At 40.7% G+C, this 26,310-nt stretch overlaps 2 protein-coding genes across 5 annotated transcripts; one reads left to right on the forward strand and one right to left on the reverse strand.

Moving 5' to 3' along the window:
- Positions 1-827: 827 nt before the first annotated feature.
- si:ch73-54f23.4 (zinc-binding protein A33) lies at positions 828-11,341 on the reverse strand. The gene is made up of 7 exons (XM_036580348.1): positions 11,138-11,341; positions 9,347-9,442; positions 6,306-6,539; positions 4,286-4,308; positions 3,972-4,087; positions 921-1,326; positions 828-870 (listed from the first exon to the last, which is right to left on the reverse strand). The coding sequence occupies exons 1-7, from the start codon at positions 11,297-11,299 to the stop codon at positions 828-830; spliced, it is 1,080 nt and encodes a 359-aa protein (XP_036436241.1). The 5' UTR covers positions 11,300-11,341.
- A 3,693-nt stretch (positions 11,342-15,034) lies between these two features.
- ino80e (INO80 complex subunit E) lies at positions 15,035-23,988 on the forward strand. Of its 4 annotated transcripts, none has more exons than XM_036579806.1 (8): positions 15,035-15,146; positions 17,275-17,357; positions 17,454-17,524; positions 17,779-17,831; positions 18,881-18,953; positions 19,850-19,979; positions 20,608-20,706; positions 22,991-23,988. In XM_036579806.1, exons 2-8 carry the CDS (start codon positions 17,277-17,279, stop codon positions 23,195-23,197), a joined length of 714 nt encoding a protein of 237 aa, XP_036435699.1. In that variant the 5' UTR covers positions 15,035-15,146; positions 17,275-17,276; the 3' UTR covers positions 23,198-23,988. The 4 variants fall into 4 exon arrangements, with proteins under 4 accessions (XP_036435699.1, XP_036435707.1, XP_036435716.1 ...); XM_036579814.1 differs by having other exon boundaries at positions 19,862-19,979; XM_036579823.1 differs by lacking the exon at positions 20,608-20,706.
- The last annotated feature ends 2,322 nt before the right edge of the window (positions 23,989-26,310 follow it).

The following is a 26,310-nucleotide window of genomic DNA, read 5'->3' on the forward strand; positions in this document are numbered from 1 at the left end:
GTAATGTAAACCAGCAGCCCCTGCCTCTTATTCCCGTTCCACCTTAAACGATGTGGCAGTTACATTCAGATGCAGGCACAGGTAGTAGCGTGTAACTGCTGCACTCTTTAAGATGGAACGGAAATTCAAATACGAGGCCTGGAGAGATTAGTGCATCAAATTCAACACACCAGTACTTATTTTGCATTACCGATATAGCAATTTTAATACATGAATCATGTGAAGATGGACAACAGAAGCAAAAACTGCAAAAAACCTTAAGGAGGATGAGGACATATCCGAGCAGGCGGGCAGTGAGAAATGCCAACAGGACCTTAATTAATTTAGCTAGCACTCATTTGTAGCATATTGTGGCATGATATTGCCACATTTAGCATATATTTTGACTGTCACTGCTGTCATCTTGATGCATATTTGTTTGGGCTGCAACCATGACAACGGTGCTCTGATTGGTCAGTTTGATTTTAAACTCATCTATACAATGCAGAAAATCAGGCAGGCTCCCATTAAAACATTTACACAGGGTCGCGGTCCATTATTTTGCGTTTTTTTTTTTGTTGGTTAAAAAATCGGACTCGATGTGAACAGGCCTTAAGACATTTTTTCTGTATGGGCTAAATTACTGACCGCTATCGCACGCTTAGGTAAACATAAATGCTGCAAGGGTGATACTAGGAACGTTATTGGGGTTTTGTCACCTTTGGAGTCATTCTAATCAGTGGCTATTAGCTTCTATCGATTAGCATGTTTGGTTGAGCTATTCCTTTAAAATTCAGAGTGAGGGATAGAAGATGGAGAGAGGGGCGAGGTTTTTGCCTTCATCCGTGTCACAGGGGTTGAAAAATGGGAAGACGGGCACCAGCAGGGGGCCTGTGAAGAATGAGAAAAGTGCCATCATGGTGACAGCATTGTAGAAGGACACCTCCTCCCTGTCACAGTCCAGGAACACCCCGATACGGGTAGGCATGGTGGCGGATCGGACCAGCGTGGGCTTAGGATTGGTGCAGGCCAGGATAGAGCCGTTCTTGAGAGCCAGCGTCCAGAAGCCGTTGGCCTCGGAGGACGAGTCCATCTCGCCACGGGGTATGTCCTCTCTGGCCACGCCCACCCTCCACGCCGTCTTCCCCCGCACGTCCACCTCCCAGTAATGGCGGCCGTGACTGAAACCCTCCCGGCCCATCAAGCAGTAGTAGTAGTGGAAGCGCTTTGGGTTATTCTCCACCTCCTCCACCTGCTTCTCCTCCTCAAAGTGCACTGTCGTGTCACCAGCAGTGACGGTAAGCAGTGGGTGCGCTGTCTCAGGGTCAAAGGTCACCATGGATATGTCTGCAGACCAGAAGGAGCGTACAGTGAGCAGCAGTCCTAAACACACTCTGATCATTTTTACTTTAAATTTACCCTATTTACATGGTGGCTAATTAGCTTATGTTCCCATAGTGTGGCAAAAGGGTAATTAGTAGCCATGGAGCAAAAATCTGAAGTGTGTCCCAAACTACACTTTAAAAGAATAACGCTGTTTGACATAATAAGCAAATTCTCTGCATAAGTATCTTTTGTCTATGAACGCTCACGACTAAAGATCCATTCATTTCAATGGAATTTGCTGCGAAAAACAAATTAGCATCACAAACTTCTGGAGCAATTTAATTTCACCTCACAAGAAGTTCAGCTTTGAACTTTGACTCAAGAATTTGCACCCATGACCAGTAGCTCTACCAGAGAGTTTCTACTGAAGAGAATTGCTGATCAATCATGTGTTCAAGGTTGTTCAGAAGCTAGAGGGCGCTCCTGAGCGAGTCCAAAATGAATGGGTTCTTAGGGAGCTTTTGTACAAGATCAAAGTTTGTAAACGTTCAATCATTTTTTGCACGGAAAAATACACAGATTCCCCGAACACAGAACTGCATAAGGCATTCCAACACTGCTATTATATTTTTGAACTCTGAACTTGAGTTACAGGACTATATAACATTGCCTCATGTGCATTCATGACATCAATGAGAGCAAACTACTTCACTCAGCCAATGAACTGATCGGCTCAACAACCAATCAGTGCTCATTAGCGGTAATGCCAACCAATCAGCACTCAGTAGCAGTAATGCCAACCAATTAGCCCTCAGTAGCAGTAATGCCAACCAATCAGCACTCAGTAGCAGTAATGGCAACCAATCAGCACTCAATAGCAGTAATGCCAACCAATCAGCATTCAATAGCAGTAATGGCAACCAATCAGTACTCAGTAGCAGTAATGCCAACCAATCAGCACTCAGTAGCAGTAACACTAACCAATCAGCACTCAGTAGCAGAAACAGTAACCAATCAGCACTCAGTAGCAGTAACACTAACCAATCAGCACTCAGTAGCAGTAACACTAACCAATCAGCACTCAGTAGCAGTAAGACTAACATCATACTGGTCAAAAACATGTTGAAAAAATGGATCCCAAAGTCCCACAGAAATGGTTAGAAACTAGTTTAACATTTAGTTTTTAGCCATTTAGCTCCATTCACCCCATTCATTGAGGACTTGCTCGCAGGCAACCATATAACAGGAGAAATAGGAAGGAGCCGGGCTCCCGTTAAACCAGCTCCGGTGCTACTGCTTTGGCTGCATTGACCACTGAAGGGGTATCTTCATATAGCAGCACTGAAGATCCAAAATGGAGGAAGCACTACTTTTAGCTGCATCTAAACACATTTTACATGGTCTTTCCTAACTGGCTATAAATAAACACATAAAACAGGCAGGATGAAGCACAGTCAGTTGAGAGGCGGTATTTGATGGCATCTTTACTTTCATAATTCTTTTGTTGATGGTCGGTGATTTAGCTAGCTTGGTTATCTACTTGACTAAGAGCTGCATGCTAAACATGCAAGTTACATATTTTTGCTACAGCTCTTGCGGCATATAAGTGTCTGGCATTTTACTGTTTATGGTTGGTTACTGAGCTTGCTAAATGTACTGAAACGGAGGATTATTTTCATTGCGAAGCTTCCAGTCCAGCTGCGGTCCCACCTATTTCGAAAAAGACGCAAAGTGCTACATTCTGTGGCTTTAGATGAATTCTCTTTGAGGTCGCATAATTCTAGTGATGACTTGAAGGTGTTCTGAAGCCAAACGCCATTATAGTTTTAAAGTGCAGTCAGTGAAGCCAAAGAGCCATTCTATCTTTTCCTTAGTTCTGTCTATGTAGCCTATAATATGCCCTACAGTACCTAACTCATCACTGCGTGTCTATAGGGAGAACAGGAACTATGCCAACTATGCTTCCCACCCACTGAAAGCATGGCTACATATAGTCTCAATGACCTTCTTGCCCAGCAATAGAACTTAGCTAGTTAATTCAGTTTATTTATATAGTGCTTTTACTGTCCCAGAGCAACTTTCCAGAAGTGTGCAACCCTTTGATGAGTCTTGGAGGAAGAATATATCAGGAAAACTCCCTAAGAAATACAGTTAACATATTTACCTAGATCATTAACACAACATGTAACCAGTCCAGGCAGCCTCATAGAGCTGGATAATGCTCCCCCTTCGTGGCTAAGGACTTTTTCGGCCTTCGAGGCTTCCGGGGCTGGCTGCCTGTGTGACGCACCATAGTCGTAGAGTGACTTATCCCGCTGCTAAGGACTCTTTTTGGGCTAGCTAAGTGACTCTATACTGTGGTTATTGTAATCCCCCCTCGCTAGCTGTTATAAGTATAGAAAGGTGTGTGGGTGGGTGTGTACTGTGTTGTTTTATTTATTGTTGATTATGTATTTTGTTTGTAGCATCCTTGGGTTTGAGAAAGGCGTTATATAAATTGAACTTATTATTATTATTATTAACTTGATTGGCGGTGTTCAAACTTTTGCTTACTGTATAATGCTGAAATACAATACTGTATAACACAAGAAACAACATAATAAACTAGTTTTAGGCTGGAATATCCCCTTCAAGTAGAGGCCTACGGTAAAAGGTAAATGGAGTACTTGGATACAGAGACGTCTTCATATGTTTCCAGATCCTATACTGAATGGGTCCCACAAACTGGCCTGAGCAAATGTCACTGTCCACTGGAGGCGGGCGGATAAAATTCACCTCACATCTGGCGGAGAGAGAGAGAGAGAGAGAGAGAGAGAGAGAGAGAGAGAGAGAGAGGGGTCACTAAAGAGGGTCTACAGTAAAAGACAGCGACAAAAGAGAAAAATAATTTATTTAAATCACTATTTTTCTTTATGATATATAAGAAAATGTTACAATAAAGATGACAAAAGAGAGAACAGAAGATTTTTTGGAGACTTACCTTTTCAGCAGATCTTTAATTTCCTAAAAGAGTCAAAGTAAAGGAAGAAATAGGGTCATATTTCATAACACACAAGTTCTCTGGGCTCCATTCGCTGGAACCCATCCAATCATGTGACTGTTTATGTAAGCTGAGTGTCAGGTAGCATCCAGTATGTTCTGCGGGTCCTTGCCAAGCCTACCATGGCCCAGCCCACCAAAACACACAGCCCACCTCTGTACACTTCACACACTGCACAGAAAATTGCTTCTTGTATCAAAAGATTAAGGATATTGTCACCCACCCTGTTCATGTAATGCATCCATTTGTTGGAGAGTAGTTGTCATTAAACATACACAATATATCCAAAAGTTTGTGGGCAGCTGCTCTTCCAGCATTTCTGCCAAAATCGAGGGTATTAATAGGAAGCTGGTGCTCCCTTTCCTGAGCTAACAGCCTCTACTCTTCTAGGAAGGCTTTACACTGGATGTTGGAACATTGTGTCACTTGAGCTTTAGTCAGGTCGGGTACTAGTGGTAATGGATTAAACTTTGTCTGGACGTAACTGCATGGATTGTAAAAGAAAAAGAGAATCATACTGAAACATTTGAATGAGAAATTCAAATGTGGCTGGAAAGATTTCATAGAAAATCATTCTCAGATATGTGTTCTCCAAAATACAGGCCTTTTCCTTGAAGACCACTTTGTGACCGGATTATCTCGACAAGTTGCAATTGCAAGTGTTCCTGTTACAAGAATTCTGTGGCCAAATCATTCTGATCAGACAGTACTGTTGATGCCTTTAATGCATTACAATATTACTTATTAAAGTTGTTAATAATTAGTGTTAATATTACTACCTATTAAGTTGGAAGTACTGAAAAAATCCTGTACGGCTGAAACTCAAAAATATTATCAACATCTATGATTACAATAATCTTTATTCAATAACTGGTTAAACAGGACTTATTATGGTGTCTTTCTTTCAGCGACATCTGACGATGTCTACAATATGCTCAGAAAAGCATATCCTGATATAATTTATCATTCATTCATTCATCCATTCATTCATTCATTCGTCATCTTTAACCCTTTAACCCAGATAGGGTCACGGTAGCAGTTGGGAGAGCAGAGAATCCCAGATGACCCTTTCCCCCGCAACTTCCTCTAGCTCATTCCGGGAGACCCCAAGCCATTCCCAGGCTAACTTGGAGATATAATCCCTCCAGCGGGTCCTAGGAAGACCCCGGGGTCTTGTCCCTGTAGGCCATGCCTGGTAAACCTCCACTGGGAGGCATCCAGGGGGCACCCTAATCAGATGCCCGAATCACCTCAACTGGCTCCTCTCAATGTGGAGGAGTTGCGGCTCTGCTCTGAGCTCTTCCTGGATGACCGAGCTCAAGACCACAGATGAGGGTGAGGATGTAGACCGACCGGTAAACAGAGAGCTTTGGCTTATGGCTCAGCTGCCTCCTCACCACTACAGTCCGGTAGAGTGACCGCATTACTGCTGCCGCCTGTCCCAGCCTGCGCCGATCTCACAATCCCTCTTCCCTTCACTCATGAACAAGACCCCGATATACTTAAACTCCTGCACCTCCTTCAACAATTTATCAAGATAACCTCAAAATCTCATCACACTGCCCACTCCTAATTGGGTGATTAGTTCAAGATCACAAACGACACTTTAATTCATCCCAAATATTTTCAGTGGTCAACATGTTTCCATTACTCCACAGTCTAATGGTAGTAAGCTTTGCACCCCTTTAGCCAACGCTTGCCAGAGGGCGTGGTGACCTTTTAACTTCCCTTGCCTGGCATCCAGCTCTGCTGCCAATGCTTCTCCATGAAGATTACACAGCAGTGCATGCAATTGACCATCTTTAACAGCAATGGGTGGGCCCTAAATAGCCAATACTGTTTAATTAGACCAGGTGTCTGGATACCTTTGGACATTTCGAGTTTGACAGCACTGTGCTACTGTGAATACTTAGTGGACATGCCGTTGCATGGATGATGAGTGAAGTAACGTGGGAAGCACCTTCAGAAGTTTGGGGCTGTCCTCTTCCTTTAGCTTGCAGTTCAGCGTCTCGATGGCCCTCTCCAGGTCACGGCCCTGCATGGCGATCTTCTTCTCCCTCTCCTTTAGCACCTTCAATCGTCTGTCTCGCTCCCGTCTTAGCCGCTCCAGGTCCCTCTCCTCCTCCTCATCCAGGAAGCGATGAAGATTCTGGAACTCTGCCTGGATTTCCCGCTCCATGTCCTCAAACTGACTCTGAGAGGATAGAGAGAGAGATATGAACGTCTGGTAAGAGCAAGGGGACGCTGACTCAGCAGCAGAAGTAGATAAAGAGGCCAGATTAGATTACTCTCTAATGCAGGAGTCACTCAGACTTAATAAAACATTAAATGGAACAAATGTCAGTCTCTTACCTTCTTGGGAAGCAAATAGAACATTGATTTTTACCAAGTAAACGTAAGTGTTTTGTTTTATAGCTGATGATGTCTGTATTTAGGGGTGGGCAATATGATGATGTGATATTGTCATTGTAATAAATAACATTTATCACAGCAACTACAAATGTTCAAAAGTTCACTGTCAGAGGATGACACCTTTGCCACAAGTCAGTTTATAAAATGTTTGCCCTGCTAGATCTGCCCCAGACAACTGTAAGTGATGGAGGTGTGTAAAGCATGCCACCACTGGACTCTGGAGCAGTGGAATTGTGTTCTCTGGATTAATGAATCATACATACACTATCTGGCACTCTGATGGATGAATCTGGTTGTGGTGGAGGCCAGCAGAACGCTACCTACAGAATGCATAGGCTGGTATAGCGGCAAGAGGGACAACTCTGTGTTAATGCCTGTGGTTTTAGAATTGTCCAACAAGCTCAAATAGGTGCGATGGTCAGGTGTCCACATACTTTTGTACCTCTCCACATTTAACAGATTTAAATAAATTAGGTTTAAGGCCAAAATCTTCTCAAATGTATCGTAAAACTATCATAGTGTCTCAGCCATCTGGTGGCACGCTTGTAAACTTTTTACTATCTGGGAGGGAGACCTATAGGGAAAAATATTAAGCCCTTCAGATGTCTGGTTCCATTCACCAACACTGTGAACAATTCTGACTGAATAAGTTATGACTGGGTAGGTTTCTCCACAACTGAGCATTTCACACCAAACCACTCTGAATGGCTTTGTTTACATCTTAACCTTTAACAAAGATTTTACGAAAATCAGTCGAATGTCCTTCTAACTGCAAATTGCTACAAACTACAAATAGTCCTGTTCCTTTATAAATAGTTAATTTTTTTGTAAATGTTGAATAAAAATCTCACCATACTTATAGTTTTTATAGCCTTTTTTTAAAATATGGATGTTTTGCTGGTACATTTTGTCTGTTCCAACTTGTTTGCAAACTTCAGAAAAAGTTGAACATTGTGATACTTATTGTGTATAGTAAAAATGTCTTCAAAAATCATTTCTGCCATGTTGCCCACAATTATACATAGTGTTTTTAAGTTATTATTTCAGATCAAAAGCCTCCCCATGTAAGTATGAGAGGCAGCATGAAAATATATGTTCTATTACTTGTGTTATATAGAATATACCATTTTCTATTTTTAAAAATAGAATGCATGAATGATATGAATGATATGCAAATCATGTAAACCATATTAAAAAAAAAATACTACAAAGACAACATATCAAATGTTGAAACTGAGAAATTTTATTGTTTTCTGAAAAGTATATGCCCATTTTCAATTTGATGCCAACAACATGTTCCAAAAAAGTTGGGACGGGGGCCTGTTTACCACTTTGTTTCATCACTTCTTTTAACAACACTCTGTTAGTGTTTGGGAACTGAGGAGACGCTGCTGTAGTTTTGAAAGTGAAATGTTTTCCCATTCTTGTTTGATATAGGATTTCAGCTGCTCAACAGTTTGGGGTCTCCTTCGTCGTAGTTTTCATTTCATAATGCGCCAAATGTTATCAGTGGTGACAGGTCTGGACTGCAGGCAGGCCAGTTTAGCACCTGGAGTCTTTTAATATGGAGCAATACTGTTGTAATGCATGTAGAATGCGGTTTGGCTTTGTTTTGCTGAAATAATCACAGCCTTCCCTGAAAAAGACGTTGTCTGTATGGCAGCAAATGTTGCCAAAACATGTATATATCGCTCAGCATTAATGGTGCCTTCATAGATGTGCACGTCACCTATGCCATGTGCACTAATGCACACCACCATGAATACTGGCTTTTGAACTGTGCACTGATAACAAGCTGAGTGGTCTTTAGCCTGGAGGACACAGAGTCCATGATTTCCAAAAAGAATTTCAAATTATGATTCGTCGGACCACAGGACAGTTTTCCACTTCCACTCAGTCCATTTCAAATGAGCTCAGGCCCAGAGAAGGTGGCAGCATTTCTGGATCCTATTTATATGTGGTTTCTTCTTTGCATTTAAGAGTTTTAACTGGCATTTGTGGATGCAGTGATGAACTGTTTTCACAGACAGTGGGTTTTTTTTCGGGTTTTTTGAGGGCCTGAGGATCATGGCCAGCAAATACTGTTTTTTGGCCTTGTCCCTTGCATACAGGCCTCTGTGCAGTCTTTCACAAAGTGGTGAAGTTCTCCCCATCTTTACTTCTGAAAGACTCAGCCTCTCTGGGATGCTTTTTTATATCCAATCATGTTATTGATTTGTTGTCAATCAACCAGCAGGTGTTTTTTTTTTGTAGCATTACACAACTTTACCAGCCTTTTGTTGCCCCGTCCCAACTTTTTTGGAATGTGTTGTTGGCATCAAATTCAAAATGGGCATATATTTTTCAAAAAACAATAAGATTTCTCAGTTTCAACATTTGATATGTTGTCTTTGTACTATTTTCAATTAAATATATGGTTTAAATGATTTGCACACCATTGCATTTTCTTTTTATTTACATTTTGCACAGTGTCCCAACTTTTTTGGAAATGGGGTTGTATTTGTATCCATTTTGCAATGCTGCATCCTTGCCTTGAAAATGAATGCATGGTATGCATCATTTACTCTCTGTAAGAAATCTTGATTTTACCTCCACATCCATGGCCTCCGCATAGGTGTCTTTCTCAGCTTCATTGCACTCATCGATTTCATGTTTAATCTTCTTAATAGCCTGAATCAGCTTCCCCTATAACACAAATGGAGGTATGAGAGGATAGAACCATAGTGATCTTTGCGTGTTGCAATATGTGGCTCGTGTTTGATGTATTGAAAGATCAGTGCTACTACATTTAATTAAACAGGCTAGCACTATGTTGACATTGTATTCTGCCAGATAGCTAATCATGCTAACACAGATCGGCAGAGAAGCACTCATTAGCATATCTAAACAATACAGGTGAAGCATATTCAGGAACAAAAGTGAATTAATTCTACTGGAAACAATCACCGTGAGATATGACCCATTTTGCATTTCTTTTAAACCCAGCATGATGAATGTTAGACTATTTTGTATTTGCTTTAAACTCAGTATGATAAGTAACAAATTATACCGCTTTTGTTTTAAACAGTGTGATGAATGTTAGACTATTTTGTATTTGCTTTAAACACAGTGTGATGAATGTTAGACTACTGCATTTGTTTTAGACACAGATTGATGAATGTGAGACTATATTGTATTTATTTTAAAAACAGTGTGATGAATGTCAGGCTATATTATATTTGTGTTTAAACAATATGATAAATGTCAGGCAGTATTGTATTTGTGTTAAAACACAGTGTGGTGAATGTTAGACTATTTTGTATTTGCTTTAAACTCAGTGTGATGAATGTTAGACTTCGCTGCTTTTGTTTTACACACAGTGTGATGAATGTTAGACTAAACTGCATTTCTTTTAAACCCACTGTGATGAATGTTAGATCAATTTTGTATTTGCTTTAAACCCAGCGTGATAAATGTGAGACTACAGTGTATTTATTTTAATCACAGTGTGATGAATGTCAGGCTATATTCTATTTGTGTTTAAACAGTGCGATGAATGTCAGGTTATACTGTATTTGTGTTTAAACAGTGTGATGAATGTCAGGTTATACTGTATTTGTGTTTAAACAGTGTGATGAATGTCAGGTAATACTGTATTTGTGTTTAAACAGTGTGATGAATGTCAGGTTATATTGTATTTGTGTTTAAACAGTGATGAATGTCAGGATATATTCTATTTGTGTTTAAACAGTGTGATGGATGTCAGGCCACATTGTGTTTGTGTTTGAACACAGTGTGATGAGTGTTAGGCTATATTGTGTTTGTTTTTAACCTAGTGTGATGAATGTTAGACTATACTGTATTTCGCATCTTACTGTTAATCTGCCCTTCAGGCAAGAATGCTTCTGATTAGATTAACATTTGAAGAGATTTGCAATGAAAAAAAAGGTTTAATAAAAAAAATAAATGGGATTTTAATTAAGCTGTAACAATGTGAATATTAGTTCAGATTGGTTCAGAGGGAAAGTATTTTAACTTTTATTTGTCATTGATACTCAGTACAGTGAACACTTGGTATCAAAGCCAAAGTTAAAATTCTGACAACCCCATATGTGGTAATTTCATCAGTTATAAACATACTGTACAGGAAACTAGCAATCTTTCTGTCAAGAAGTTTGGATAAAGTGGTTAACTAGAAGGTAGTAAATGGAGAAAAACTTACACATTTTGTCAAGGAAATTATCTTAGTCTGTAATATGTATCCCTATAATATGCTTTCACTGATTACATCATTGTCCTTCTTGACACACTTTGACTAGTAACCCAGGTCAAATGTGCACTGCATCAAGTGTACTACCTCTGCGTTTACTGAGACAGTTAAAAAGAAGGAGTTGCTCTTACCTTGTGGTCATCGAGGAGAGACTTGTTGTAGTTGTTGTTTGTGTCCTTCATGTGATTGTTGTACATTCCAGTGTCCTCGTCAGAGCAAAGCGAAGGAAGCCGAAATTTCAGGACGTCACACATTAGAGAGAGGGGCACAGTCAAAAAGAGGTGAGTGTGCATGCGTGGGTGAGAGAGAGAGAGAGAGAGAGAGAGAGAGAGAGAGAGAGAGAGAGAGAGAGAGAGAGAGAGCGAGTGAGAAAGAGAATAGACGGACAGGGACAATGTGAGAGTAATAAATCACTAGAGACACTGGTGGGGGACTGCTCAGGTCCTGGCTGAGGTCAGAGCATACGTGACATCAGAGAACCCTGCTAGAAAAACCAGCATAGACCAGCATGGCTGGCCACCAGCAAAACAGCATGTCGCTGTTGTCGGAAGAAAACCTCGTATCTCCAAAATGGTAACTTTGCAGGAGAAGGAAAAAACATACTTTACTTTTAATATTAGTCAATGGAACCAGACGTCTTCACGAGTCATTTTGGGTCATTTCTTTTAGTCCATTCATCATGAGATTTATGTACAATGTAGAGGGTAACAGGTATTTTCAAATTATGTCAAAAACTGAAAAACGACCAAAATGGAGATACAAGGTTTTCGTCCAACAACAGCAATATGTCTCGTTTGGATACTGGTATGCTGGTCAACACCAGACCAGAATAAAACAGCATAGACTAGTTTGAAAATCATGCTGGTCTGTTTTGTTTTTTTTCGGTGAGTAATTGAGATTAAAGTGTCGATACAGGCAAAGAAATTACACAGATTTCCTCCTTACCCCAAATGTATGTCAATGACCCAAGACATGTTCAGTGTCAGAAGTTTCCTTCTTTAGTTTTGCATTGGAGCTACAAGGCTAATGTAGCTAAGTAATGGAAGCCCAGCATGTAGCAAGCAAACTGCGTGCATAAATCATCATACATTTGCTTCAAACTTGAGTTGACTAATCTCAATTGTCTATTAAAATGCACAGAAGTGAGGCCGTCAGGGATGGTCACAAGTAGCGTTGTGCAAGGGGTCAAGGAGTCAAGTTTCAGGTCTCTGGCGGATGAGTCTGAGTTGAGTCTTGAATCTCTAGCATGCGAATCTGAGTTGAGTCTTAAGTCTCTGAGGTACGAGTGCAAGTCAAGTCTCAAGTATCTGGGGTGATAGTCGAGTCTGGAGTCTCTGTGATGCAAGTCTGAGTCTCAAGTCTCTGTGGTGCCAGTGTGAGTTGAGGTGTTGGTGAAAGTTGAAGTTGGGTCTCAAGTCTCTGGGGTATGAGTTGAGTCTTGAGCCTCCGAGATGCGAGTCTGAGTTGAGTCTCGAGTCGCTGGACCGCCAGTCTGAATTGAGTGTCAAATCTCTGAGGTGCAAGTGTGAGCGTTGCGCTGATACAAGTGGATCAGATGCAGCAGTGCTGCTGGAAATTTTAAACTGCTTATTCTTTCACAGTCTTTGGTTGGGCTCAGTTTTCTCTGCTGTCTGCCTTGAGCTCACGGAACGACCATTCTTCTCCAGTCTCCCACTTCTGACACCAGTGTGGCGTTGACGTAGAATAAGATGTAAGAAACATTACGCTTGCAAGGCAATGTTCTTTCGTTGAAAAGGCAGCAAGGAAGAACCTCCACTCAGCGATGCTGAAATGGCCAAGATAGCACACAGGTCACTTCTAGCCCTACACTTTCTCCTGACAGTATGCACTAACACTGCACCAACTATCCCACAGCCCAGCAAGTAACACATGTGCCCATCTTTAAGCTAGCAACAACAACTTACGTACAATAAATGTCTTTCCTACCACAAACCTATTCCTACAGTATGATGATTTAGGGATCCAGCATGCTAAAGCTATAAGCTTCCATTACTTGTTATGTACATTAGCCTCATAGCTCCAGTGCAAAACTAAAGCAGCAACCTTCAGACACTAAACATGTCTTGGCTGATTAACTGCACTTCAGGTAATGTACAAATTAGTTTTTTTAGGCTGAACCATCGCTTTAAAACAGGCTAAGCTTGACTCATCAGAATCAGACATCAACACCAAGAGTGAAGGATGGAAAACAGAGGGAGGGCTTGTGAGGCTTTATTTATGGGAACGAGAGAATAGCTTTCTATTTCTGTCCATCTACCCCTCTGCAACAAGAGACGACGTCAGAGGACAGACAGTTTTGGAGAGAAAGAGATAGGCTTGGGTTTCATTCTGAGAGGCCAATGGATCACTCTGTGTGTGTCATTATGAGCAAACAGAGGAGACATTATGCTTCATAAAGAGCAGCTTGTCTGTTAAAGATTTTCTGAATAGTTCCATGAATTAAATCATTAGTGCTTTCAGAGCAGCGCAGCATAACAAAGGAAACCTATTGAGGGCAAATGTACCCTTTTGGCACCGTTAGAATCTGGGTTTGATTTTTCATACAAAAGGTCAGATTGTCAGTCCATGTTTCTCCACCGCCTATTTCTCTCCTTCTCCCCGCAACCCCGCCCCCCCAATAGGATGAGCATCACCCATCAGTACAGATGTATTATTCATACTCTCTTTACCTGACTGTTGAGACTCTGCAGAGTCACAGTCAGCAAAGGTCAGTAAGAGCTTATACAAATGTAAAGTTCTACTGAGAACATATATATTTATATGTATATAAATCCTTGCCATGGCCACAGCTTTGCCGCCGCAGCTCCTCCTGTGCATGGCGAAACTCCCCACAGTGCAATGCATCAAGTCCTGCGCAGCTGGGGGCATGGCGGCAACGACAGAGCTCCACTCTGTTGCCAACCCCTTTTCTGCCACCCTCCGCACCATCAACGCTGATGTGTGTGACACTTCTGTGCACTGGGGCCCCAACTCTCCTGCCAGTGACTGACCTGAGATGGATGATGGATGACTTCCAGTCGCTTGATGTGCCCCTTTTGGTATGTTTGAGCAAGGCTGATCATATATCAGGATATCAGCTCGCAGGCTCTGGCTCGTGGCACCACCTGGCGTGGTGTTCTCTCTCTGCATAATGTCCTTCAATGGTTTCGCTTTTGCCAGTCTCCTGATGGCACCGCCATCATGCCTCACTGCACCACCTCTAGCACTGAGCCTTGCAGTGCCATCCACTGTTTCGACTTCTTCCGCACTGTCTTTGCTGCCGTGGCTTTTCACCAGGCTCTGTCTTCCTTGCCATCCACCTTGAAGTTCTTTGAAGTGCAATTCCACTTTAAACCCCTGGGGGGGGTGGGCACCATCCCACGTCTGACACCAGTGTGGCATAGGCATAGAAAGAGATGCAGGAAAGGCCATGATTCTGCTTTGAGTATTGTACTTTTTATTGAAACACTAGCAAAAAAAAAGCACATACAGAAATACAAAAAGACCTTATTCGTAATTACTTTGTTTTTATTGATTTTTTTAATTTGTAGGTACCTATTATCTATTTGTATTTATCCACTTTTTTTCCAGGCAGTGCAGTTTCTTATTTTTATTATTAACATTAATTTTTGTGTTGCTGCTCAGTTTCTGTATGCAGTAACTCTTTTCAGAAATTACTGCAAGTATTTAATACTTGTTGGCAAAACATACATACACTCTGAATCCAGCTTAAAAAATGGAAAAAAAAAATTATAACACTGTACCACGTCACAACATAAAAATGAATGTACATTAAATAAAACACGGGATAAACGCAGCGTTCACTTGTACAAATTAAAAGTCTCTCAAAATTCACTGCTATAGTTCACCTCAAGGGTTGGAAATAATAATAATAATAATAATAATAATAATAATAATAATAATAATAGTAATAATAATAATAATAATAATAATAATAATAATAATTGAACACATGCTGTAAACAGATCTATCTTTCTGTTTCAAAAAGTCTTTTTGTAAATAACGGACATCCGGCGAGTAAGAGGAAGTAAACAGAGCCGCTTCTGTTCTTTGAATGAGAATTAAACATTTTATTGAATTTTCTCAGCGCAGCTCGGTCTGTAAACGGACACAGTTCAGGTCAGTGTCGTATTTAGTTCCTCTGCGTCTCCGCTAAAGCAGTTTTTAGTAAAATCGTCGCCGATAGATATCATAACAAAGAAGCTGCAGCCGACAAGGCTGAAGTCAGTTTCTTATTCCAATTTCCCCGTTCCACCTTAAATGCTGCAGAAGTTCGCTAGGTTAGCTAGGTTACATTGCGCGGAATGCACCATTTAAGGTGGAACGGGAAACGTCGAATAAGAATAGGAAGCTGATTTCAGCTTCGTGAAGCCGTGCAAAATCGCAAAGCTAGCTAGCTAATGTTGTGTAGCTGGTTAGCCTGCAAGCGAGAGAGTTAAAGGAATTCCACCGATTTTTCAAAATTTCTTCGTAATTCAGTGGTTGAGATATAAACAAAGTCATTCGGAGTGGTTTGTTGTGGAACGGTTCGTTTGTAGAGACTCAGATTTCTTTACAGTGGTGAGGAATGAAACCAAGAGTCACAATATCTACAACACAAATAAAGCCATTTTATTTGCTATAAAACCACCAGTGGACCTACAGGTGTCTTCTGAGTTTTTATATGTGATGTTGATGATGCTAAAATAGTGATAAATTTGAAAAATATAAGTTTTCTTTGGACTATTTTGCCCTTAGAAAACCCTTCATGTGTTCCTCCACTATGAACAGATTAAAATAAATGGATTAAAATACGTTGTAGACCAAAACCTCATCACAAATAACTGTAAAACAATGTCTCAGACATCAGGCAGCAAATTTATAACCGTTTCATGTAGTAACTTTCTGTGAGGGAGCTTTTAGAGGTGGACGTCTGGTTCCTATCACCACCACTGTGAACAGCTCTGACACTGTAAGTCTCGCTAGAACAGAGCATTTCACACCAAACCTCTCTGAATGACTTTGTTGACATGTTACTTTAATTATGCAGTAATGTGGAAATTAATTTAATAAGTTGATCTCTAAATATATATCCAGATTATTAAAGGAACAGCACATATTGACGTTTTCCCTAAAGAAAAATAGCTTTTTTAAAAAATAGCATTGTCACAAATGTATTTCTCTTACTTAGCTAACATTCACCATAAGCTGTGAATGAGATCTAACAGAGCTTCTGTGTATTAAATTGTGATTTTTTTTTTCATGTTAAAGGGGAACTCAACCCAGTTCTCAAATTTTCTCAACAATTTTCAATTTTCTTAACAAAGACATTCAGAATGCTGATTTCTTTACAGTGGTGATAAAGGAACCAGGAGTCACAATGTCTACAACACGAGTATAGCCATGTTATTTGCTATCCAAAACTACCAGTGAACCTACATATACCTCTCATATACACCGATCAGGCATAACATTATGACCACCTCCTTGTTTCTACGCTCATTGTCCATTTTATCAGCTCCACTTACTATATAGGTGGACTTTGTAGTTCTACAGTTACAGACTGTAGTCCATCTGTTTCTCTGCATACTTTGTTAGCCCCCTTTTACCCTGTTCTTCAGTGGTCAGGACCCCCATGGACCCTCACAGAGCAGGTACTATTTGGGTGGTGGATCATTCTCAGCACTGCAGTAACACTGACATGGTGGTGGTGTGTTAGTGTGTGTTGCGCTGGTCTGAGTGGATCAGACACAGCAGTGCTGCTGGACCTGCTCTGTGGGGGTCCATGGAGGTCTTGACCACTGAAGAACAGGGTAAAAGGGGGCTAACAAAGTATGCAGCGTATGCAGAGAAACAGATGGACTACAGTCTGTAACTGTAGAACTACAAAGTGCACCTATATAGTAAGTGGAGCTGATAAAATGGACAATGAGCATAGAAACAAGGAGTTATGTCATGCCTGACCGGTGTACCTCTCCGGCTTATGCCAAAATATTATGTCAAAACTATCATAAAACAGTGTCTCAGGCATCAGGCAGCGTATTCAGTTTCATACTTTGTGTAATAACTTTTTGTGAGGGAGCTTTTAGATGTCTGGTTCCATTCACTACCACTGTGAACAATTCCGACTTTAAAATTTCTGTTGAACAGATCATTTCACGTCAAACGTTTCTGACTTGGTTTACGTCTTATTCATTTAATGATTCCCTGTGTTTGCATGCGTACCTGTCCACTGAAGCCTGATTCAGATATTCTCTCTTTTGTGCAGACATGAACGGCCAGGCTGAATTAGATGTGGATTACAAGCGGAAATACAAAAACCTCAAGCGCAAATTAAAGTTTTTGGTGTATGTGAGTATTTGTTGCTTTCTGTTTGTTATTGTTAAATGGATTTTCCTTAAGTTTGCATTGATGCACGTCCATTTATTTGGCCATGTTTCATTTCAGGAGCAGGAATGTTTTCAGGAGGAGCTGAGAAGAGCACAGAGAAAGCTGCTTAAGGTTTCCAGAGACAAAAGGTTAAATACTTTTCTCCTAAGATAATCGTACTTCGTTTTTAAATTAAAGTCAACATGAATAGGAAATCATTGCATGTTTTCCTGTTGAGGTATTTGTGAGTGAAACAGTATCAGGGAGGGTCTCTGAGGAAGCTAAGTGTATTCTCTCTATGTGACTTATGATCAGGAACATGAAGTAACAAGGTAGAAAGGTCAGTTTTTCAGATTGACTTAAATATGCATGCATATTAACTCGTCTTTCTTATCTCTTTCAGTTTTCTGCTGGACAGATTGTTACAGTATGAGCGGGTGGATGAAGACTCCTCTGGTAAGTGTTTGTGCTCAAACTGCGGTTTTAGTATTAAGGTTGTGATATTTAAGCAATAGAACATGAGAGGGAGTGTGTTATCGTGAAATAACATCACGGCTGTGATTTGGTCGCTGTAGATCATCACAGCCATGATGTTATAGTGATAACACATGACCTCGAGTGTTCCATTGCTTTTATACAACAGTTAAATAAATAAAGTAATAAATTAATAAACTGGGCCGTGAACGCGGCGTTTAATATGTTTTAATGTTCGCAGTTCCTTCTGCCAAATTATAGTTCCTTAACAAGCAGCTTGTTGTTACGTCAGAGTAACGAGCTCCGCCCACTCGCTGCACAGCCGGCAGTTTGTTCTCCAGCTCCTTACACTAAATTCCCAAACTCTCATCTCCACTGAGCAGCTTTTCAGTCGGCAGCTGTGACAGAAGAACAGCTAAACAACCTGGAATCAGCCAGAAATGAACCTAATACCATTCACCAAATGTGTAGTCTGATTTTTCAGAGTCTGACCAAATCAGACTGAGCCATAAAACTGCCGCAATATCAAGTTTAGCTCAGTTTTGTCAATTTTTGCCAGATCAGTATTAATGTTGTTTTGTTCCAGCCAGTCTGTAAAGCATCTTACAGCCCATTTAGTTTGGCGAATGGTGTTGGGTTCATTTCTGGCTGATTCCAGGTTGTTTAGCTGTTCTTCTGTCACAGCTGCCGACTGAAAAGCTGCTCAGTGGTGATGACAGTTTGGGAATTTAGTGTCGTCTCATCTTCAGAGTCTGACCAAATCGGCTGTCGGTCAAACGTGATCTTAAAAGTGTCCATTTTCTGTTTTTGGCAAAGTAAGAAGTAAAAACGTTCAAATGGTTTGAGCGCCTCCTACAGCTGTCAAAGTCATTGCTTAGCAACGGCGTCTCAGCGGAGTGATACAGTGTTTGTGATGTTATGGCGAAACAGCACGGTTAGAACGCTTCACAACCAATCAGCTTGCGCGGCCGAACTAACTGTTGTATAATATTAAGCAAAAAACATTCTGATTGTTATCGTTTGAATTACAGACTCAGATGCCACAGCGTCCTCAGAGAGTGACGGAGAGGGTCCCAGAGAAAGAGAACGAGAGGCAGGAAAGAAGTGAGTTCATCACGACTGCTGTGTGTAGTGAAACTGCTAATGCTCAACTTGGTTTGCTAGACATTACAAAGCATTTGCTCTGTGATTTAAATTATTGTTAACTATTGTTATCAGATTTATATTCTTCTTCTTCTTCTTCTCGTTTCTAATTTTTCTGCTGGATTTTTTGCCCAGCAGTGTTTGAGATATCAACACCGTTCCAACACCGGAATGTTTGGTATGATAGAGATTGGTGTGCTTGTATACAGTTTTTTTGATCAGATGTACATTTTTCGTACAGTCATTGTTAAATGACACTATTTTTCCCCATAGGAATGAATGGGGTACAAAAGTTGGTGCACCCAGCTTATATTACGATGATAGAGTCTGTTATTAACACCCTATTAACAATGTAGGATACCATAGCAACCACCTAGCAACACCCTAGTAACAACCTGGGATACCATAGCAACCGCACAGCAACACCCTAGTAACAACCTGGGATACCATAGCAACCGCATAGCAACATTTTAGCTTGCTTGAAGCTGTGCAGTCACTCTGTTGAAGGTAAAACCTGCAGGAAGGTAGAACTCCAGGAGGAAGTTTGGTGACCACTGCATTAATCTCTTCAGACGTCTGGTTCCCATCATCACTACTGTGAACAATTCTGATGTTGCTTATGTAAATTTGCTGCTCGTTGATTTATCCATCGTTTCAAATGTGTCAAATACAGCTTTTTATTATTGTATGAAGTACTTCTGAAAGTACTTCTGTTGCTATAAATCAAAAGGATGGAAACAAGCAAAACGTTTCTTTAACACATTTTCATTTTATTCTTGGCAAAAAGCGCTTTAAGTCAGTGAGAACGAATAATATATATTTCTCGTTGTATGTTTTGCTGTATCTGATCTATTTAGCACTCTTTCCAGGAGGCGGAGCCCTGGAGTTCCACCCATCACTTCAGCTTCATCCCCCCATCTCTCTCTGCTTCCTCGCCCTGGAGCAACCCCTCTTCAGTCCTCGGCACCCACCCAGTATCTCAACACGGTCAGTATGGGACACAGCACAGGGCAAACCATCCACCAGAGCTGAATGCATTGCAGGGGGGGATCACAGTCCAATGTTTCTGAGTATTGGGATTTAAGTTCCAGGCTGAGGCACAATACAAGACAGCCAATCAGAACAGAGCTGATTTACATTAATCAGTCTTAAAGGCCCAGTAACAAAAACAGCCTGTTTAATTCTAAGGGATAAAGAGAAGTTGGAAATGGTCATGTAAAAATGAATTATGAATGAATGAATGATGATTTTTGGTACATAAAACAACACAAATAACATCATCAAAAAATAGAAAATAGAAGAAAAATGCCCTTAAAAACTTGCTAAAACAGTGTAACAAGGATATATTTAGGATATAATTAAAATTGCAGCTCTTTCAATTAATTATTCAGTTCTAACATCCACCTCATCACATGTCAGCTCATGGCTTTTGATATATTTTTTTTGCATATTATTTCTGTTATTTGTTATTTTTGGCATTATATTCATTCATTGTTTCCTTTCTCTTTTCTGTTGTCCCTTCACCATATCATCTGCTTATTTTGGACTGCTGGAATCACACACATCATCTTGGGTGGGCACTGTATGTGTGGATATGTGCGTGTGTGGTGAACAGTTACCCTTCCCTCCTGACTATTTGGCTCCCTCTGCTGAGCGAGTGAAGAAAGAGAGAAAAACAAAACCGTCCAAACCAAGGAAAGAGCCTGCAGGAAAGGTGAGAGAGAAAGAGAGGGAGGTGTATATAGAGAGAAAAGAGAACATGGATGCCTGGGGTGACTAATCTTTTCTTTTAAGAACATTTTTTTGGCCCATTTTTGCTCTCAATTACATTAAAGTGATAATCACAATTATACAGTTCTCATCCCAAATGTAGTCGATCAGCCAAAACATGTTTTGAAGTTTGCTTCTTTAGTTTTGCCTGGAGCTGAGAGGCAAACTGTGTTGTTAAGTATCTCTAATAGACTTGCTCATGTGGTTTCAGAAGCTGTCATAAATTTCTAATGCTATATTGCGTTCATGTTTTTGTTCTTTCACTACAATACCCAGCATGCATTATGCAAATATGTCATACAACCATTGGGAATCTCTAAGGTTCTAACCAATACTTAACTAGCCTAGCCACTGATCTCTAGGCTAAAAAGAGCCTGCATTAGTGTACCTCTTATTTCAGTCATCAAACAAAACCATGGGCTGCATTTACACAGCAGGTAAAAGTGGCCCAAATCTGATTTTCTCACCAAATCCGATTTTTTTGTTTGGCTGTTCACATTATCTTTTAAATGTGACCTATATGTAACATTAGTCTGAACAGATCATGCTCCTCAACTGACCCGCAGATCGGATACGTATCGGATTTCAGTACCACATATGAAAGCATCTCAAATCGGAATTGAAAATGTCAGATTCAGTGTGTTTATCTGTTCACACTGACACACAGATGACACGTGTGTCACATATGAAGAAAACAATCGGATTTGGGCCACTTTTACCTGCTGTGTAAACGTAGCCATAGAGAACAGTGATTCTGTTTTTATTCAGCACTTGAATGTGTTTGTGCTTCCAGCCAGAGAAAAGAATCCTAACTGAGGTAAGATATCTAGATAGCCAGCTGGTTGTGCTCTTCATCTGCCGAGTCATTTCTGTCGTTTGAGTAAGACGTTGCCTCCATTGCAGTGATGACTTGTATACCATTTCAACAGTTATACAGCTGCAATAAGATATTCAGCTTCCATGCAGTAACGTTAGCTATCTGCCTTTCTTCTGCATTCACTAACTAATGGGAGGAAAAAAGAAAGCATTTCAGTCTTTTTCAAGAATCCAAGGTACATCATCACAAGGTTTTCCTAGTTTTCCCATTCTTTAAAATGGGAAAATCTGACTCTAGAGACTACTGCAGCACCGCTGTGGGATGCGGGAACGTGTTTTAAGTTGGGGGTCCTGAAATTGCAAGCAGCATTCAGATGACATGAATGATGACATCATACAAAATAATTTCGTATTTTTTATTTTTTGATAATTTACATCAGTCAGAATGCGTCACTATAGAGCACTATAATGAGGCAAGAAACAACAAGATATGCATATAACTGACACATGCGCCCACTGATGCACATCCTCACTCTGCTCTCATTATGGACATACTTATGCAAATGAGCTGAGCGGTGACCAGTCAGATTGTTGACATGTGGCGCGGCAACCAAAGTCACACAGTGAGGTTTAACACTGGAAATCATACATAGCTGGAGATATAATGGTCTGTAAAGCATTATTGTTACAGAAGATGATTACGTACATTTTTGCTGGTGTCCATCTTGCCGGCACCGCGATCGTGCCTTACAGCACCACCTCTGGCATCAAGATTTGCCCAGCTGTCCCCCGTGGTCTTTCGTCAGGCTCTTGTCTTCTTGCTGTACACGTTGAAGTACTTTGAAGTGTCATTCCACTTTAGACCCCTGAGAGGGGCACTATCCCACATCTGACACCAGTGCGGCATAGGCGTAGAAGGACATGCAGAAATATAACAAGCAAAAATGGGTCTTTGCTATGCTCAAATGAAGGTCAGGTCTCTGTATTATTATAATTGCTTTTAGCAGTTGCCGTCCTGAAATCTGGGGGTGCTGCAGCCCCCTCAGCACCACCATTTGCCACGTCCATGCTGTGGGATGCCAGTAAGCTTGTTTACAAAAACTTACACTTTTCATAGTAGCTGGAGTTTCCTTTGAAGATTACTTTCTCTAACAGGCCTGAAGTTAGCATCATGCTAATTGGCAGGTTATAAGCTTCACTTAGCCACATTAGCCTCCAGAGGCTCCAGTGCAAAACTAAAGAAACTAATTTCAGACGCCAGTTATGCCCTTGCTAATCGGCTCTATTTGAGACAATGTGGGAACTGCGTGAATTAGATTTTTAGTTGAACGGTCACTTAAAGGGAAACCAAACACCTTGTTTTGTTCCGTTGTCACAGTGTCCTCTGTCTGTCTCAATCTCTCCTCCCTCAGGTTGTCTCTCCTTTGGCTTCTAATTACCCAGCAGGCGGCGCTCCGGGCGCGGGTTCGTCCGGCCCGTTCAGCTGGGTCCCGCGGCAGATGCTGAGTGGAGACGCCGCAGAGGAAGAAGGAGAGAGCGAGGCAGAAAGCGATGGAGGAGAGGAGGAGAGAGGAGAGGGAGAAGAAGCTGAGCTGGTCATTGACATTCCTAATGAGTGAAAGGAAAGCAGCAAAAGACTGTGATGTGTTTTTACCATCAGTCGGGGTGCAACTTCAAAGAAAAACAATATCTGTTCGCCATAACAACAAAGGCTGGGTACCGAAAATACTTCAATATTAATGAATTAATTGTCAACAGTATCAAATTTCAGTACCTAAGTAGTCAGTCTTTGCATCCGTGAGCCAATAATACTTGTTCTAAAATCATGTATATATTTGCTATTAATGCCCATTTGTGTCCATGGAATTTTGTATTCATTGATATACTATCAGTAAGCTGTTACCGCCACCTAAACAAGTCCAATAAACAAAACCCAATTATTATTTTTGAATTATTAGGTGATTTGCTGTGCCATTATTTTGCAATACTATCACATTATTTTGATATTCTATCCTTAATTTGAAATTCGTAGTTATTATTTTGACAGGGTTTATGAAGTGATTATTTTGAGGTTTATGGTTTTGAGATGAAAATAATAGTTTCTCAAAATAATGAGAACATTTCTCAGAATAATGAAATGATATCTCAAAATAGTGACTTTGCGTCTCAAAAAATTAGACAGTATCTCAAAATAATGTGAGAGTTTTTCAGAATATCACGAAATAATGGCATGACAATTCACGTCATAATGAAAAAAAATTAAATTAGGTGGTGGATTTTTTTTTATTTTAAGTGGTGAGAATGGGCTTCCGCAGTAAGCCATGCAAACACGGTCAACATTGTTTTTCCCCAAATCTATAAAACCTCTTTCTACATTAGTATTGTTTCATATTAAAATATTTAAAAGGTGGATTAAACGTAATCTCATTTCTGGTTCAAGTCACACTCACTTTCATTTTTAGTTTAAAAGACAACATATAATGTTCATGAATCTTTTATGATAAATTTGACCTCCAATTTAATAAGACGAGTCATTAAGAACATCTTTACAGTGTAGCATAAGCAGCAGCTAGTTGAAGGAGAGGGAAACACACAAGACCGATAACTAAAGCCCACAATAAATGATAGTCAGTGACACCAAAAAAACAAAATATGAACCAGTAACTCCAAAAATGAGCACAGTAGATGTAAGATATAGAATTTCTGAATGATACCCAGCCCCAATGGTAACTTCTATTCACTAGGATTGTACATTTTGTCAGCGTCTGTGGCACCATTTTGTGAGCAGATTCAGATATGCTAATATGCTAGCATGCTAGCATACACCGATCGGGCATAACATTATGACCCCCTTGTTTCTGCACTCATTGCCCATTTTATCAGCTCCACTTACTATATAGGTGCACTTTGTAGCTCTACAGTTACAGACTGTAGTCCATCTGTTTCTCTGTATACTTTGTTAGCCCCCTTTTACCCTGTTCTTCAGTGGTCAGGACACCCATGGACCCTCACAGAGCAGGTACTATTTGGGTGAGGGGATCATTCTCAGTACTGCTGGAGTTTTTAAACACTGTGTCCACTCACTGTCCACTCTATTAGACACTCCTACCTTGTCAGTCCACCTTGTAGATGTAAAGTCAGAGACGATAGCTCATCTGCTGCTGCACAGTTTGTGTTGGTCATCCTCTAGTCCTTCATCAGTGGTCACAGGACGCTGCCCACAGGACGCTGTTGGCTGGATATTTTTGGTTGGTGGACTATTCTCAGTCCAGCAGTGACACTGAGGTGTTTAAAAGCTCCAGCAGCACTGTGTGTCTGATCCACTCAGACCAGCACAACACACACTAACACACCACCACCACGTCAGTGTTACTGCAGTGCTGAGAATGATCCACCACCCAAATAGTACCTGCTCTGTGAGGGTCTATGGGGGTCCTGACCACTGAAGAACAGGGTAAAAGAGGGCTAACAAAGTATGCAGAGAAACAGATGGACTACAGTCTGTAACTGTAGAACTACAAAGTGCACCTATATAGTAAGTGGAGCTGATAAAATGGACAATGAGCGTAGAAACAAGGAGGTGCTCATAATGTTATGCCTGATTGGTGTACATAGACTTAAATATGGCATTTTTATGCAAATTTTAGTGCACAATGTCTGTTTATTTACTGTCTTTCACACATTGGAAAAAAAACATAAAATATAACATTTTTGAACAGTCCTTTGGAACGCTGCAGTGATCCATTTACTTCCTGACAGCCAGGAACAGCACAACGTTTAAGCGATTCCCCACATCTTCCACTCAGACTCTCTGCAGGAACAACACTTCGTGTCACTTCAGTGGGAATGGGCGGTGCTAAACTGCTGTATGCTGACAACTACAATGAATTCAGAATGGGCTGTTTGTTCCATATCGCTGCTCTCGGAACAAAACATCATATCTCCAATATAAATTTACAGGAGAAAGAAAAACATGCTTTTTATTTATAATGTAAGTCTGTGGAACCGGACTTTTTTCCAAGTTCCCTCGGACCATTTCTTTTGGCCCAATTATCATGTAACTTACACACAATGTAAAGTGCAACAGACATGTCAAAAAAAAGTTTACATATCACTATTCTTAATTTATATAAGCAATAAAAATCTGATATGAAATGGGCCCTTTAAGTTGTAATCACTATGTAACCACTGAAACTTGAGTGAACAGTTCATCTCGTTTTGTAGGGCAGGTTACTCAAGGAATTTAGAGGATAAAAGAAAAAAGAAAGGGGAGAGAGTATCTCTCACAACCACACCTGTTTTGCCCTTAAGCTCATAGAGATCGGCTCAGACATGCAGCTATGCAGGGTAGTGTTACAACACACACACACACACTGTCCGCTGGCTCACTCTAGTCATACCAGCAAACCTGCGCACGCCCATTCCTGGCCTACCACAGCCAGATTCTTTGCCTTCAAAGTCATTTGCAACAGTTAGGTTACTTTTCTGTTTTGTGCTGCTATCAGGACTGCAGGACGTCACGATATTGGCCTCTACAAAATTGACATTACAGAAGGCCTCAACATGCAAATTAGCTTTCTAACAAATTAATGTTGTGACTGTGTACTGTGAACAAAATGACCAACCAAAAAAAAAAGTAAATTACTTTGGTCAAAACAATTCAAGTTGGGTTCACGAGTGGCGCAGCTGTCCAGGTGTTCGTTCTATCATCGTCCCTGGTGATGCCACAGCC

Source organism: Colossoma macropomum, unplaced genomic scaffold, assembly GCF_904425465.1.
Source record: "Colossoma macropomum unplaced genomic scaffold, Colossoma_macropomum, whole genome shotgun sequence".
Taxonomy (NCBI): Eukaryota; Metazoa; Chordata; class Actinopteri; order Characiformes; family Serrasalmidae; genus Colossoma; species Colossoma macropomum.